The following is a 17,363-nucleotide window of genomic DNA, read 5'->3' on the forward strand; positions in this document are numbered from 1 at the left end:
GTACTTCCAGAGTTTTAGATTCTTCCAAATTTAGACTTCAATGAACTTTTTCATTATCCCAGTTTTTAACTCAGATGCCTAAATCCTGTCTACCATCAGCATTGCAATCTTTGGATCTAGCCTCAGGTAAAAATCCCTCAGAATTGATGTCAAGGACTTGCAAGTGCGTTTTTCATATAGTGTATTTTTATCTGGAATCTGTATCTGTACATTACTCTTATCTGATAAGTTATCTGTTTCTATGAGGGTTGGGTGTTTTAGTCCCCCTGTCTAGCATGCAGATGATCAATAAGTTACTAATTTTATTTATCACTCTGATGCATCTGTGAATGGACAAGTGATTCTCTCATGAAAACTGTCTATAAATTTGAAGCTTTCCAGACTGATAATTTCAGTGAAGAAGTAACCTCTAAAAGAATGCTGAATAAGTTGATCTTTCTCACCTTTTAAAAGAAAGTGTATTCTATGACAAAGAGCATGCAGCACCTTTAATCCTCCTTTATGTTATTTCCTGTAATCTTCGCCTTCATCTTGACATTCCAATTATTAGTCTCAGTAGAATCTTGAGAAAAGCCCTTTACACAAATCCGATGAAAAAGGCTTATCATAAATTATAGTGCAGACCTGGAAGTTTTTAATTAGTGTATGAAATTTAACATTCTGAGAAAGTAGTTCTTTGATCAAATCATGTTTTGGGGAAAAACATCTAACCTAAGTGACTCATTTGCCCATATTATGGATAATATGGGGAAATATTCCTAAACTGGGATGTTATTGAACTTTTTGATATTTGTCATATTTTTATTAAAAATTGTTTGATTTTTAAAAGATCTTGTTTCTAAGTCCTGTTTCAAGATCCTGTTTTAAATGCACTTTCCCACCCATTTCTTGCAGCCCATGTTGAGACACAGTAATTTCAACTAATTTACTATATTGCTTGACTTTGCATTCACTTTAAACACAGGAGATAAATGAATATTTCTACTCATGGATAATGAAGGGGGAAAAAAAGTTATTGGCTGGTAATCCCCTTACTTTACCTGTACCATTTCACTTACGTAAAATTACAAAACTATAACAAAAGAGGTTGTATAGTTGGCATTCTTTCCTTTTTTCCCTATTTGCAGGTTTTTATTCCCTAAAGTTATTCTCTTTAGAAATAGATGCCATTTTTTATTTGTGGGAGGCCATATTTAGCTTTCTTTTCTGAAGAGTCTAATTGTGCCTTAAATTGCATGTCAGACTATATAAGGGATTAAACTAAAACTACCTGGTTTATTTGTCATAGGATTTATTAGGTTGGGTTTAAATCTTAATTACCCTAAAGGTATTAGAGTGAACTTTTTTAAATGCACATCTTTATCCAAGAAGATACAAGAAAATGTTTTTTTAAAATTAAAGCAGGTGGATTTTACCAACACTTAATGAAATGGGCTTTTTTGCATTTACAATAATTTCATCTGGTATCTTTATGAAAGATGAAATAAACCAGTATTATGAGTTTTTTTATTGCTGCATGCTGAAGCAACAGGACTCCCAGTTCTTCCACTAGTGTTCTATGTCTTTTCAAAGTGTGTGGGATTAATATGATTTTAAAATAGTCTCCAAATTTGTATGTGTAATTCTAAGAACTTATTTTTAAACTGAACAGTCAAAATCAGGTATATATTTGTAATATGGTTTGGGTTTTCTCAGTTTTTGATTTCTTACTCTACCTTATTACCTGCACAACAAAAGAATCCTTGTAGCTATCACTACTAGCAGGTTAACTACAATATAAAGGAGCTTTTATACATTGCCGCTTTTTGGTTGCTTTAGCACATTTTGTATAAAATATTTAGAAGTCATGGGAATTATGCTGTTTTAAAAAAACAAATCAAATAATCTTATTTGGCCTTAATTTCAGATTTTAAAACATACACCAATAATTATGCAGTAATATATATTTGCAATTTTATCCACTAGACTAATTTTAGATTTGCCACCAGTGTTTCATTGATGAAAATATTTGAAGTATGGAGACCTTTAACAAAAACTCTTCTGTTTGTTTTTTTGTTTTTTTTTTCTGAGGGAGTTCATTATCTTCTAGCATCTCTGTAGCAAATAAGGTCTTGAAAAAGAGCGTTATTTTTCCTTTCACATTTTCTCTGCAATTGTTTTGAAACTGCTGGATTTAGGAAAAATGGGTGATGGTGATGTCTGTCTAAACTAACACATTACACTGATTTCTTACCATACGAAAAGCTGTGTAAAACTGGTTTCTCCCTCTCCTCCTATTTTTTTTTTTTTTTTTTAATAACTCATTTATTTTCAGGTAGTTCATTCTAGTGTCTCACAAACTTCTAGAATTCATTTCAGGCCTTCAGTCTCCCCTGCATGCCTAACACCATTTTGGGCTACATCCCAGGATCTAAGTTATGTAGAGTCTCTAGGAAGCCTCACGTACAGACCTGAGGGCATGAGTAGTCGTAATCACAGCTTCAGTGAAAGCAACATTTCTGAATAGATAGTATTGCATGTTTGTTGAAAATCTTAAGATTTACAGTATCTAATTTTTTTTTTTCTTTTCTGAATGCAATGCAAACATCTCTTGTGGAAAAGCAGATACTTCAGAAATCACATGTACAATATTTCCACCGAAGAAGAGTCTTGACCAAGTTGATGGGGTCCATATTTCATGGACAATTCTTGGAAGTCTAGCATTGGATATACAGAGCAGATTTTCCTACAGAAGCCATTATGTGGCAATGATGACAAGAAGCTTTCATCTTTGGCACTTGGTAGAGTAGAGGAGGATATATAGCTTTTACAAACAAAATAACATAGCTATATTATCACAATTTACGTAATTATCTGTAGAGTCAGATATGTCTTGTTGCAATGTAATACCTTTGTGTTGTTCTTGAAAGAATTTGATTGGTGTATTGGGTTTGTGTGGCAAGGTTTTGGTAGCAGAGCAGGGGAGCTACAGTGGTGGCTTCTGTGAGAAGGTGCCAGAAGCTTCCCCCATGTCTGACAGAGCCAATGCCAGCCGGCTCCGAGACGGACCCGCTGCTGGCCAAGGCCGAGCCCATCAGCGATGGGGGTAGTGCCTCTGGGAGAACAGATTTAAGAACGGGAAAAAAAAAAAAAGTTGCTGGGGCACAGAAACTGCAGCCGGAGAGAGGAGTGAGAACATGTGAGTGAAACAGCCCCGCAGACCCCCAGGTCAGTGCAGAAGAAGGGGGAGGAGATGCTCCAGGCGCCGGAGCAGAGATTCCCCTGCAGCCCGTGGGGAAGACCACGGTGAGGCAGGCTGTCCCCCTGCAGCCCAGGGAGGTCCACGGGGGAGCAGATCTCCACCTGCAGCCCGGGGAGAGAGGACCCCACGCCGGAGCAGGGGGATGCCCGAAGGAGGCTGTGACCCCGTGGGAAGCCTGCGCTGGAGCAGGCTCCTGGCAGGACCTGCGGATCTGTGGAGAGAGGAGCCCACGCTGGGGCAGGTTTGCTGGCAGGACTTGTGACCCTGTGGAAGGGACCCACGCTGGAGCAGTCTGTGCCTGAAGGACTGCAGCCCGGGGAAGGGACCCACGCTGGAGCAGTTCATGAAGAACTGCAGCCCATGGGAAGGACCCATGCGGGAGAGGTTCATGAAGGACTGTCTCCCATGGGAGGGACCCCACGCTGGAGCAGGGGAGGAGTGAGGAGTCCTTCCCCTGAGGAGGAAGGAGCAGCAGAGACAAGGTGTGAGGAACTGACCCCAACCCCCATTCCCCGTCCCCCTGCGCCACTGGAGGGGAGGAGGGAGAGAAAATCAGGAGTAAAGTTAAGCCCAGGAAGAAGGCAGGGGTGGCAGGAAGGTGTTTTTAATATTTGGTTTTATTCCTCATTATCTTACTCTGATTTGACTGGTAATAAATTAAATTAATTTTCCCCAAGTTGAGTCTGTTTTGTCCATGACGGTAATTGGTGAGTGATCTCTCCCTGTCCTTACCTTGACTCATGAGTTTTTTGCTATTTTTTCTCTCCCCTGTCCAGCTGAGGAGGGGAGTGATAGAGTGGCTTTGGTGCGCATCTGGCATCCAGCCAGGGTCAACCCACCACAGTTTGAAAAAAATATTATTTCTTGTGAGGAGAAGCCAACTTCAGCACCATTCATATAATCCTGAGTTGAGATTAGGCATTTAACTAGTTGAATCAATAGACTGTGTCTGTAAACTTGCTCTGTAGAGAATCAAAATGAGAGTGTAAGTTAGTGTTGGTATGAATCCAAATTTCATCTGCAGATGTTCTGAAAGATTATATTTTCCCATGCTTTTCTTCTACTTGATGAATCTATGTGTTTCTTCAAGTCTCTAGACATCGAGATCATAGAGACCAGAAACTTTGGATTCTGTGTGGTGAAACTTAGGAAGTCATTAATACTACCCAATATGTAGTATTTCCCTTGGAATTGTTTTATATGCAAAGCTGGGAAACAAAGTACTATCGAAATGAAAAGCAATATAAAGACAATGGAACAATCTATCTTCAGCAGATAACAATACCAATGAAAGTGTGGAATAAGAAAGATTAGTAGGGTAGAATAGGGGAAAATAGTAAGAGTCACAAATAAAACATTTATGACCTTGTCCTTAATGTAATTTTTATATGCCTTGCATATCCTTGTCAGATGCTGAAACTGTTTGCTTTGAAAGAGGAATTAATGGTGGTGAAAACTACCCTTCACCTTTCCAACTGCATACCTTTTGTAAACTTGTATACTGATAGTATGCTAAAGTCTCTTATTTATGTGTATGGTCTTCTAAAGTCATTCTTCCATAAATTCAGCTCCAGGACTGTCTTACTAAATCCGTTAATTCATGAACAGAAGTAACAGTGAGTATTTACCTCTCTCTCTCATAGCATTACTGGGTAAAGAACAAAAATAAATATCTAGGATATTTACATTGTATCTTAGGCTTGCTGAATAAGTGTACAGTATTACCTGATGGCAGAAGTGCATAACAGTGGGAAGATTCAAATTCTTTGTGTCAAGAAGTTAATAAATAACTAAACTACTTGCTTGAGAACCAGCAACAAGGCAATTTGTTCTTGTCAGCTAGAAGTGGTTAAATTATGAAAAATTGTCCTCTAAAAATCTAACTGATCCATGAATCTAATTTGTGAACTATACAGCATTCAGTGTGTTGTAGCAATGTGTATGTCATATTTTCTATATTAAAAGTAGTGAGATATGACCAATATCAGTGTTAGCTTATGCATTATATAGGTGACATCTCCAGGCAGGGTAATGAACTACATAAATAGCCTAACAAAATATCTAATTCATTTGGGGGGGTGGGGATTGTTATTTTAATTAACTTGTAAATGTGTCATGTTTCTGAAACATGGTTCTTTAATAGGTGATTTAAAAAATACTGTTTAGTCCAGTAGAAGTAGATAGCAATACTATGCCAGCTTCGATCAATTTAAACAAATAAATAAAAATATAAAAGACAGGGGAAAATATAATTTTGACAATAAAGAATCATTTTGTTTAAGTAGATAAACAGAATTGTATGCATAGAGGACAGTGTTAAAAATCCTATGCATTAAATGATTCTATGACAAGGTATACTGTTAGGGTAAACTTGAATAATGGGAAGGGGGTGGGGAAATAAACTGATATCTAGATGAGAGTCAATACAAGAGAAGGCCTAATAGAGTTGTGTTTTATGAAAATGTTTCTTTTTAAAATGAAACCACAAAACAAAAACTATATAAACATAATATTCAGATAAGTATGTCTGTATTGTTTTTCCTGGTCTCATTTTTCCCAAAACAAAAGCTTCCAGGAAAGAGATTGCAGGGGAGGTGCTCTGACATGACATGACATGACATGACATGACATGACATGACATGACATAAGGGGGTGTGGTGAAAGAAGTATTCTTTTCCCCTGCCTTCTGACAGGAAACAACTTTTTTTTTTTTAAATTAAACAGATCATCTTGTGATGAAAACAGTTCTAACATTTCCAGCTAGTACCACTCAGAGTTGGAGCCTTTGCAGTTTTAAATGTTGCCTGCTAAAGAATCACATGGCTTTTTGAACAGATCAAATTATTTACAGAACAGTTATTTTGCACACAACCATGTACAAAGTAAAGAGAATCTGAACAAAATTGAACTTTTGCGTCTTCCAACTTACTTGAAGGCTTCCACAAGCATTGCATGGTCTTTTCCTCACAGTAATCAAGTGAATAAGCAATTAGCTTTGGTCTTTAATGATGAAAGGAATTTCCTCATGTGTCTGTAACACACTGAGGTCTGGCTTAGTTACCCAGATACTGGTACAAAACTGACTGACCTGCAGATAGAACAGTGTCTTGATGGAAAAGTAGAAAAGTGCATTTTGAAGGAAAAGGAAAGAGTTAATAGCATTTACCTCAAAATGGCATTTAGGTCATCTGTAATATATTTCATGTTTGGATCTCAAAAAGGTCACAAAGGAGAATGAACCATGTCGTTATTTATGAAGTGAGGAAAATGATGGTTTATGAACATGAACTGTATTCCCTTGTAGCACGTCATGGTGCTTTTTTAGTGCAAGTAATAATTGTCATTGGCTTACCCACTTGAAAAATGATTACTGAAATAATTTTTTCCTGTTGGTATTTATAAAAGAAAAAACATTTTTTGTGGTCAACTTTTAATTTAGATGTATAAATTGAAAGGTATTACCATAAACAGAACTGAAAATATAAATTAAGGCTAACGAAGGCTAAGGAAGTTAACAGCAATCACCTATTTTAAACAAGCTGCTGGACATGAAAAAAATTACCTTCTTCTCCTTTTCTTTATTTATTCAAAATCTGTAATGGGACTTAAAAAAATGCTATGTACATATATGTGTCTATTTCATACAGAAATGCACATAACAATTGCTTACTTTCATTCAAAAAAGTATAGAGCACATTACAGCAATTCTATTTAGTGGAAAGCTACTACAGTGAACCTAAATCTTTAAGGCTTTTAAACGGTTCAGAAATATTTCAAGAGAAAACAATACTGTATTCCATAGGAAATACCCCAATTTTCAAACTGCTGTAGACGTTACACTGAATGAAGCTTCTGACTGATTCTGTGACGGAAACTAGTAATCTTCTCCTTCACTGCTTTGCTTGAATTACATAGTACAGCGTTTCCACACAGCTGCCAGGATCCACTCTGTGCTACAACAGCCAGACTCTCCTGTGATGTATTTTCCCAGATTTTATTTTCACCGTGGGAGTTGAATAAAACAATAAACCTGTATGCAACAAATACTTAACCCACTTAGCAATGCCCATGCGTCGTTGTATCTATTGCCTGCTAGATGTTGTGGTGTATAAATCACCTAATTGCATAGTGAGAGAGTCATATGTCTGCAAAAGAAACAGCTTACAGAAGACTTTTATGAGCTCTGGATTTTGTCCAATGTTGTCTGTACTTTTCTAGCTGGCTTTTTGAGAGACTTATGTAGCTTAACAGGGAAGAAGCATTAAATGAATGTTAAAAGTTAAACACAAGCATGGGAAATACTACATGCAACAGAGAGCAAGCAAAGGTCTGATTCTGTCATATTTCAAAGATAATAATACATAAAGAAATGCAGGTTTATTTTAAAATGTATTTTAGTACAAATTATTGCTAGTAAACTTTATTCTCTACTTTCAAACTAACAGAATTACTTTTCTTTCTCTTACAGAATAATGATATAATCTATTACAATGCAAAAGATGATCAGAATGATGTAAGTAGTATGGTTTTTTGTTTCATTGCCTGTAATTGTAGAGAAGTAAGGGATTTAAAATATTAATGAAACTCTTAGACTAGCATTTAAGTATTTTGCAGAAGCAAGAAATCAAGAAACTTAGAAATGTCTTGAAAATTTTCCTCAAGAGCCAGATAATATTTTATGTTCTAATTCTCAAAGTCTGTCTTCCCTCATACAGTCTGAGTTGCTGATCAGGCAGGGAATGTGCTGGGAGAAAAAAGATCCTGACAGCAGTATCATTCACTTTTTGAAATGTAATAAAATCATAATTATAGGACTGGAGAATCAAAATGATAAATGTAAATAATTTACTTTACTCTGAAGGAACCATTTTCTGGCCCTATTTTCCAACCTCATATTATCTTGTTCTGTATTCTTTGTAAGAAATTTTTTACATGAGGGGAAAGCAAATGTAAAATGTTACTGAATAACTATTTTCATGCACTTTGTGATCACTCATATGACTGTAATCAGCTTTGGAGAAATTGAATATCCAGTCCCAAGATTTAGGCAAAATGTATGATATTTCAATTCCTGGTTCTACTAAAACTCTTACTTTAAATGGTTTGAAGTTTCCTATCTGGCTTTAACTATTACAAATCTTAAAGTCTTGTGGGGAGAAGACAAGTTATGCTCACCTTCACTTGAGATAATACAACTGCTTGTCTTCATTATAGATTTAATTTATAAAACCATAGAAAAAATGTTGTAAATGTATTAATCAGAATTGCCAGCATGCTTCATTTGCACTTTTTAATCAAGTATTCTTTAGAGATTGATGGCATCACTATTGTAATTGATGCTTCTGCTGTAATGCAATTAAAGAAGGTACATAGATCATGTCAAGCAGAACTGTTTGATATGCTTATATAGAGTCACGAGTTCTGGAATTCAGATGCAACAAAGTCTGCCGCCCTGAGTTTTAAAATTCGCATGCTTTAAGTAAAATTCATTAAAAGTAACATAATTTTGAAAGATATTGTTCTCTTCTCATGAAATGCACTGGGATTGCAGGTGCTAATCACTTCTGGAAACAGAATTACAAAGCTTAAACTTTGGATTTTGAATCTAAATGTACCACATAGTGATGGTAGATTATGGTGTGAAGGAGAAGGCCCTGCTGTATCTGTTATAATTAAATAGTATTGGGAAAGGTCTTGAGGTGACTACTTCTACAACATAAATTCAGATCTGTCAGGCAAGGCAGGAAGGAAATACTGTTCCAGAATTTACTCTCATTTTCTTTGACTTTCCTCAGGAATTTTTTTCCCCCAGAAAACCACACCAAAACCTCCCAAAAAACAAACCAAAAAATTTTATTCCACCAGATGTCTTATTTGTATTTCTGTTTCAGTTTTATTTCTTTTTATGTCTTTTTGAAGTCTTGGAATGACATTATTGTCGAGTTAGGAGTAGTTCCTTGTGAGTCAGGGCCAATCTGTCAAGAAAGAAGTAACACTCTAATATGGCGTCAGCAACACAGAGTGCAATACCGAAACCCAACACCAGCTTAAGTTATTATTTTGAAATGTTTTGAATCACAATGAAAAGTTTTAAGTCCTAAGAATTTCAGCTTAGTGGGCTGAAATGTTTTGCAGATCTGTGCTATATGGACTGTGTAAAATATAAAAATACAACACTAAGTCTGTGGTTCTGTTTGAGTTGCCGGTATGTTTATAGGGCTATATGTATTGAAATAAGTATTTTTCTTTCATTCATAACAGTTCTCAAATCAAAAGGGTAAAGAGGAAGAAGGGAAAAAAAAGGAGGTTTTTGTTTTGTTTTGCTTTTAATCTCTTTATTTAATTCTAAGTTTAGAAAACAATGTGAAGGGAAAAGATACCAAGAAAGTACAGTATTTACAAGCTCTGGTTGTTTGAGAGTGTGTGCTTTCTGTCAGTCATTTAAGCTTTCTTGGCTAGCTGATCAGAACAAATGTTTTGACTCAAGGAGGTACCATTGAAAAGTTTCCCATGAGTTCTAATTACACCATGAAAAGAGAGGCCAGTCTCAGATATCTCAGCCACTGATACCTCCTCATTGGTTCAGCTTATCTGCTAAGGGCCGGATTTGTTCATCCTAGAGAAACATATTGGAATTCTGCTTCTTCTCATCCAAAGAAGAGCAATGAAGCTGGTGAAGGGTCTAGAGCACAAGTCCTGTGAGGAGCGGCTGCGGGAACTGGGGCTGTTTAGCCTGGAGAAAAGGAGGCTGAGGGGAGACCTTATCGCTCTCTACAACTACCTGAAAGGAGGCTGTAGCGAGGTGGGAGTTGGTCTCTTCTCCCAAGTAACAAGCAATAGGACAAGAGGAAATGGCCTCAAGTTGCACCAGGAGAGGTTTAGATTGGATATTAGGAAAAATTTCTTCACCGAAAGGGCTGTCAGGCATTGGAACAGGCTGCCCAGGGAAGTGGTGGAGTCACCATCCCTGGAGGTATTTAAAAGACATGTAGATGTGGTGCTTAGGGACATGGTTTAGTGGTGGACTTGGCAGGTTAGGTTAACAGTTGGACTCAATGATCTTAAACGTCTTTTCCAATGTAAATGATTCTTTCATTCTGTGATTCTTGCTATATAGAAAAGGTGACTATTTCATAATGATGCTAAACATTATCCTCCTTCAGCTCCAATATCAGTATTAATTCTTAATAAACAAAATAAATCTTATTTATATTACAGAAGAAGAACAATTATTTTAGAGATGTAAATTATACATGCAGATTTGGATCCCTTTAAAAGGCCCAGTATTTCAGGAACCACTAACATGCACCTCCTAAAAGTCTATTCCATGTGTCTTGAGTTTTTCACTGTTAACATTTTTATGCAAATATTTATTAAAAAAATTAAAATGTAGGAATTCTTTTCCTTCATCAGTAAAGTTGAGGCTGATTAGATAAATGCAGATTAGGAATCCAAGAAAAATTTGTATTCTAATTGTAGCACTTTGTTGGGAATAGAAATTTGTAGGTATGCTTGCAGATGATTTTTGTCCCATTAAGGTGGTAAGATCAGTTAAATACTTTTTGTTAAAACACATTGAGTGTGAAAATAGCTGTATTTGTGCTTCTGCTGTCATTGTGATCAGTAATCTAACTTGAAAGAAGAAGCAATAAGGATAAAATGGTCAGTGATCTGATACTGAATTTTTTTGAGAAAACCTACATCCATTTCTCAACTATGTATGCAAAAACCACAGACTTTTCTCCCCTGTTCCTGCCTGAAAAAAGGCTTGAGGGGACTTAGGTAGCATCTTTTTTTAGAGAGAGAGATTTTAATGGAATCATCTCTGAAGCACTGGCTAGTAAAACTGCTTTTGCCATCCATTCTTTGCTGTATCTAACAAGTTCATGTATTTTTCTCTTCCATGCCGTGAGCCTTCATTTAATCACAGGACATGATATTGTATTTCTCTTTCAGTTCCAGTAGGAATAATTAGTAGCAGAAATTTATTTATTAAAATTAGATATCTAAGCTAGACTCTGGGATACCTCTAGAGAGCTGTTCAGTTTATTCTGAGATAGGTTTCTAAGGTCAGCTGAATCACTTCTAGATGTGTTTTTCTCTTTGTTGACCAGGTTCTTATAACGGACGCTTTTAGATCTTAACTTTTAGATGTTGAAGAATTAGAAGAGATTAATCTCACAGGTCCTGCCTGCCAGTTTTTGTTTGTCTCCACTCTTCCTTTTAAAATTATAGCTTTATCAGAAGAACAATCCTCTAACTTAAATTCTGTGTATTTTTTCTGTGTGTGTTAATATGCTGCAGTATAGTTTGCTTTCCTTCTTCCTGTTTATGTACCACATTTAGGAGATCCTTCTCTCTCATTTTTCATCTGCTCTCTCGATGGGCCTTTTTGAATCTAATGACTGTGTTTGTTTGGCCTTAAAAAAAAAAAAAAAAAAAAAAAGCACGTGAAGACCAATCATTCTCTGGCCTTTAGATTTCTCAGTGTCTCAGATAAAACAATCAATTTGTAACCCCTTAGTCCATCAATCAGTAATATACCTTTTGTACTCTTTATCCTACGACAGCAATTAGATTCTACTTGCTTATTTCCCCCACAGTGCTATATGTAATGTGTGAGCACTTCATGATAATTAATGAGTTTTATCCTCACAACAAGGTAGGAGGTATTATATTACCATTTTTCATATCTCATAGGAAGATAATGGCCAGACTTGTAATTTAATACAGGTCTCTCAGGTTTTCATTCACTGTCCTCTTCCCTAGAACCCTTTCAGTTTGATATATTGCAGTCTGTGTCATGCACTTTAATTTGCAGGTGTCAACTGCTTGTGTTGTATTTGGACAAATGCTGCAGTGCTTTTATTGGACAGCTGAGTGCTACTGCATTAAGGTGCCCTTTACCATAAGTTTTAATATTGCTTTGCCTCTTTTTTCTTCTTGTCCTTTGTACCCCGACCCTATTTATAGTCATCTTTGCTTCACTGTTGAGTTCTTTCCTGTTTTTTGTGCTGGTCTCTATTTTATTTCTAGTGATTCCACATCATCTTTATACTTTCTTTCTAAATCTAATTTTTCTGTTTCCATGTGTTCAGGTAATCCACCTCTCCACTATGCACTGAATTGCTCGATTGAATTTTCATTCTTCCTTGATTCCTTCCTTAATGTTTGTCTCATCTGCTTTTTGCATCTTGTTCCTTTTCTACCTTTTTTATAGTGTAATTTCTTGTCCTGGTTTTATAAACTCCTTCCTGCACAAGCTATAACAGCCTAAGGAAAAGATTGAAATTTTTCAGTGATTTAACTGAAAGGACTAAGTATTACAAATAAACAAACAAATGTTTCTTTAACATGAAACCAGCCACACCTCACTGGACGTTTGCTGCTCCTCCGTAGGTCTTCCTCGTTAGGTTTTAATTGGGAGCAGCCAGTTGCATATCTTGGCAAGAGTTGTGTCTCTAGTTAGCACAAGTGATTTATTAGAGATTTCCTTCGTGCAGTCCCATGTTGGATCGCAGTCATGACTAACGGAACAGTACTTCTTGTACAGTTATTGATCATATATTAAATGTGTCCTAGTTTCAGCTGGGATAGAGTTAACTGTCTTCCTAGTAGCTGGTACGGTGCTATGTTTTGAGTTCAGTATGAGAAGAATGTTGATAACACTGATGTTTTCAGTTGCTGCTAGTAGTGTTTAGACTAATGTCAAGGATTTTTCAGCTTCTCATGCCCAGCCAGCGAGAAAGCTGGAGGGGCACAAGAAGTTGGCACAGGACACAGCCAGGGCACCTGACCCAAACTGGCCAACAGGGTATTCCATACCATATGACGTCCCATCCAGTATAGGAACTGGGAAGTGGGGGCGGGGAATCGCCGCTCGGGGGACTAGCTGGGTGCCGGTCGGCGGGTGGTGAGCAATTGCACTGCGCATCATTTGTACATTCCAATCCTTTCATTATTGCTGTTGTCATTTTATTAGTGTTATCATTATCATTATCCGTTTCTTCTTTTCTGTTCTATTAAACTGTTCTTATCTCAACCCGTGGGTTTTGCTTCTTTTTCCCGATTTTCTCCCCCATCCCACTGGGTGGGGGGGGAGTGAGTGAGCGGCTGCGTGGTGCTTAGTTGCTGGCTGGGGTTAAACCACGACAAAATGATAGTAACACTTTTTATTTTATTTTACTGAATTAATGTGAAGGCTTTAGAATTATGGGTCCCTTTGGGGAGTAAGTACCTGCACAAAATGTGAATTCACTGTGACTAGGGTCAATGTGTGAGTTCCACTAGAGGAAAGCAATATCTGGAGAATGCCTATAGCTGTTTTAAATATGAAAAACAGTTTTTCATTACTTTATAAAACTTGCAGGGAGAAATCTTTTAAAACTGATAAGCTGTCTTTGCCACATGGTTTAGACAGTATCTCTAATTCAGTGATGCCTTGTTATTTTGGAATCATATGGGAAACATTAGCTCTCTCTGAGTTTAAAACTGCAGCATAAATGCAGCTATCAAGTTTTAAATAATAATGATGAAAAAATACATATCTACATCAAGTTGAAAACTGTTGTAAAACTAAGAAAGGATGATTAGGTGTGAATGTAAACATAATTTCAAAAATTCCTTGTGGGTTTTAACATACCACAATTCTGGGCGTATAAGGTGGAATGCATCAGGTGGAGAACATAGGAATTGATTTTAATAATCTTTTGCCTGCTGTTTTATAAGTGTTTTTTTAAAACACCCTAATCTTCATTGGTAAATGTGGGTAAGCTATAACCTGTTCTCTTTCCATCCACCGAATCCATCTCCCATTTTAAAATGGAAAGCTGAGAGATGGGAAAATTTTCAAACAAGACACGTCACCCCACTTGCTTCAGAAAGTACCTATGCTTTTTAGAAAGCAAAATAATTTCTACCCCCAAACTTTCTTTCTTTTTTTTTTTTTTTTTTTTTTTTAAATATGAATGTATGGTCAAAGTAAATATTGGGCAGAAGTAAGCAGAGAACAGAATGGTTATCTAAGAGGCACACTCCTTGTAGGTCTGCTTCTTCCCTAGAAGAGACACTGAGATTTAAAGGCATGCTGACAGTGGCGTTGGAGGCTTATTGAGTCTCTGCTTATACCCTTACACAAGTCTTTTCTTTTCTACTGATTAATGGTATCAAGTGTTGCAAAATTGGTTTTGATTTGCAGACATGACTAACTTAGTAAAAAGAAGTCTGATCGTGAATTAACCCAGGTTTACTTGAAACCAAGTCTGAATCTACTCCAGATTTGATCAAAGAAATGCTGGATGTTTTTTTCTCCTGCCAGCAGAATTCAGGAATTTTTTGGCTTTTCTCCTCATAACATGCATTGAAAAATAGCAGAATTATTTGATTTATTGAACAAACAAGTATAGGATTTTACGTATTTTGTAGCTGGGCAGCAGAAAAGAAGAGTTTTCTCTGTAAGCCAGTGTCCCAGGAGCTGCATGTTGAGTCAGGTAGAGCCATTGAGGAGGAGGTGGCACCTGAATATGGTCAGTTGGGAGGAGGGTCTGGAGCTGGGGCAGGGCAGAAGGGGAACTCCAGAGATCAAGTCTCAAAGGTAAGAAGAAGGTATAAAGAAACTTTATTCTAAAGACTGGAAGGGTGATGCCAGGTTTCTGCAAGTCCAACAGCTGCCGGTTGCTGGACCGAAAAGTGAGACTGCATGTAAAGACCTGCCCTGACAGTACAGAGAAAGCTGGGGCAGGGATTGCTTTACCTATTACATGTCACCCAGCAGATACCAATTTCCTCCAGTTTTGGAAGGTTTTTTTAACCTTATTCTGATAATATATACCTTTAGAAATCTCCCTTGTATCTGCACATGTAAGAGGAGTTCTATCTCGGTGATTTGACTGGCTCTGGATGCCAGCATACAAATAACGAAATCAATATCCTACCGTCTGGTTTTAGCTACAGGTAGATTTCAAAGCATCATTTTCTTCCTGAGCTGAAGCTACACATTTTTTAGCATTTCATAGGCAGTGAAGGATTGGCATTTCCAGTGAGAAATTTGTCTCAAATAATTTAGGAAAAGCTTAAGTGCTAGGCTGTAGAAGACCTAGTCTCCTTTTACAATAGGGCAGCCTAGCAATAGTAGCCAGCTAACTTCCTTATCTAAAGTTGTGTGGTGCTCTCATTCTTTCTGCTTTCATTGTATGACAACCAATATGGTTTGACATTGTAACATCACAGGCAACTATGTGAAATGGATACAATTGCAATTAGGATGTGTTGTGTTTCTTTTTATCTTCTCTTTGTCCTTTGCTTCTTTGATGCTGAAAAACGTTGTTAAAATGAGTCATAAAGAATTTGCCCCATCGTTTACAATGAGTAAGTGGACAAAGTATATTTCCTACAGATTGGAAAGTGTAGTTAGATAACTTGATGATAACTGTGATTTTTACACCCCTGCACTCAAGAAGGCTCCAACAAGTATCCCTTCTATGTATAGTAGGTCTTTTTATGGATTATTTTTGTTAGTGCTGTTCTTCATGTGTGTAAGCTGCAGCTATTTTTAGATTAATTTTCTTCTCCTTCTGAAGCAACTGGTTTTTTTCAGCAGGCCAAGATATTGCAGATAATGGATTAAATAATATTTACATACCTAGTTCTCATATTTTCTGTTTAATGTTGCATCTCTTTATGGTATGTGGTAGAATTAGGCATGTGAAAATTTCACTGGAAAACACCATTTAGCACTTGTTTTAGATGATATTTTGTACTTTCTTGGAGAATCACGATACCGAAATGTGCTAATGGCTAAATTTGTAAATGACTGAAATATTAGTTGACTGATATTTGATGGAGGTATTTTGAATTTGAACTCTTTGACAACTTCAGCTGCATCTGTGCCATTTATTCTGATTCTTGGCAATATGACATGGATTTTATTGACATTTTGTTTGTTTTGGTTTTTTCCCTTCTCACTGTAATGTGTATTAGCTATACAGACAAATGCCCTATTCTAGCCTTTTTTTAATATAGACAAGGGAGACATTTTGCTAGGGTAAATTGCTCTTAGACTGACCTAAGCTATAAGAGGGAAAGAACATTTTTGCTAATATAAATTATATCTTCCATTATGAAAGACTGTCAGAGTAGGACTGTTGATACACCCATATAGGGCACATTTTTAAAGCCTGAGAGAAGTTTCATTAGAACAGGAATTTCTAATCTGTAATAAATGTCATATTTTTCAACTATATTTTCATTTTTGTTAAAATATATCTTGAATATTAACCTATATCTTTTGGTACTGGCATGTAGTACTTGGAATTAATAATTAAGTCTATAATACATTTAAAATTTTATGAAATTAAGATGGAAAAATTGATAGATTCTCATAGATGTCCTAACCTATTTCCATTTTCAGAAAATACTTCCTGGTTGTTGCACTTTTTGATCCCTGAGAGCATTCCAAGCCTCTGTCCCATGCTTCTCAAATATGCAACATATTCAGAGATGTTACTCTCTTAAGTTATTACATTCTAGATATCATAGAACATACTTACTTTGGTACATAGGTTGAAAAAAAATTATTTGACTTAATATGTTTGAAAATAAACTGCCTTAAAAAGGTGGATACATATTTTGTCTTTTTTTATGTAATAAATCAATTACGCTTTGGGGAGTTGTATCTGTCACTGCAGTGTATAACAAAAATAATGTTTTATGGTTAAAAAATACACTTCTTGCTGTAGTGAAGATGTAGACAAATCCTGTTATAAGATAGCACAAAGTGTCTTATCTTTAGTATATGGGGAGGAGGAGTAAGCAGGAAAACCATATTTTTATGTTCTTTACTCTTATATCTGTTCTTCATCCTTTTTATACAAGAGGACTTATTGTTCTTATTTCTTGTAATTTCATGGTACCTTGACTTCCAGGTCTTTTAGGAGAATGCATAGTCCAGTGTTTTTGCTGTACACTTTCCTCTCTCACATCTGGAATCCAGTGTTATAATTTCTAACTGTGATTTGGATGCCATTCTTTGGAAAATGAGCATTGGAACTGATAGTGAGGGCATGATTGACATTGTCTGCTTTAGTACCAAGACTTTTTGCATTGTTCACTGAGGAATGTGTGC

The 17,363-nt window shown here is 36.4% G+C and overlaps 1 protein-coding gene across 17 annotated transcripts in view; it reads left to right on the forward strand.

Annotated features, from left to right (window-relative positions):
• Window positions 1-17,363, forward strand: part of CACNA2D1 (calcium voltage-gated channel auxiliary subunit alpha2delta 1) — a 436,639-nt gene that overhangs the window by 221,197 nt on the left and 198,079 nt on the right. For all 17 annotated transcript variants that reach the window (XR_003923336.1, XM_030013900.2, XM_030013901.2 and 14 more), the window contains exon 5: window positions 7,710-7,754. Coding sequence is in view for 16 of the 17 variants with exons in the window: in XM_030013900.2 (XP_029869760.1) it covers window positions 7,710-7,754 (45 nt within the window). In the remaining variant the exon portion in view is untranslated. The remainder of the gene's footprint in view (window positions 1-7,709; window positions 7,755-17,363) is intronic.

The sequence above is a fragment of the Aquila chrysaetos genome, chromosome 5 (genome assembly GCF_900496995.4).
Source record: "Aquila chrysaetos chrysaetos chromosome 5, bAquChr1.4, whole genome shotgun sequence".
Taxonomy (NCBI): Eukaryota; Metazoa; Chordata; class Aves; order Accipitriformes; family Accipitridae; genus Aquila; species Aquila chrysaetos.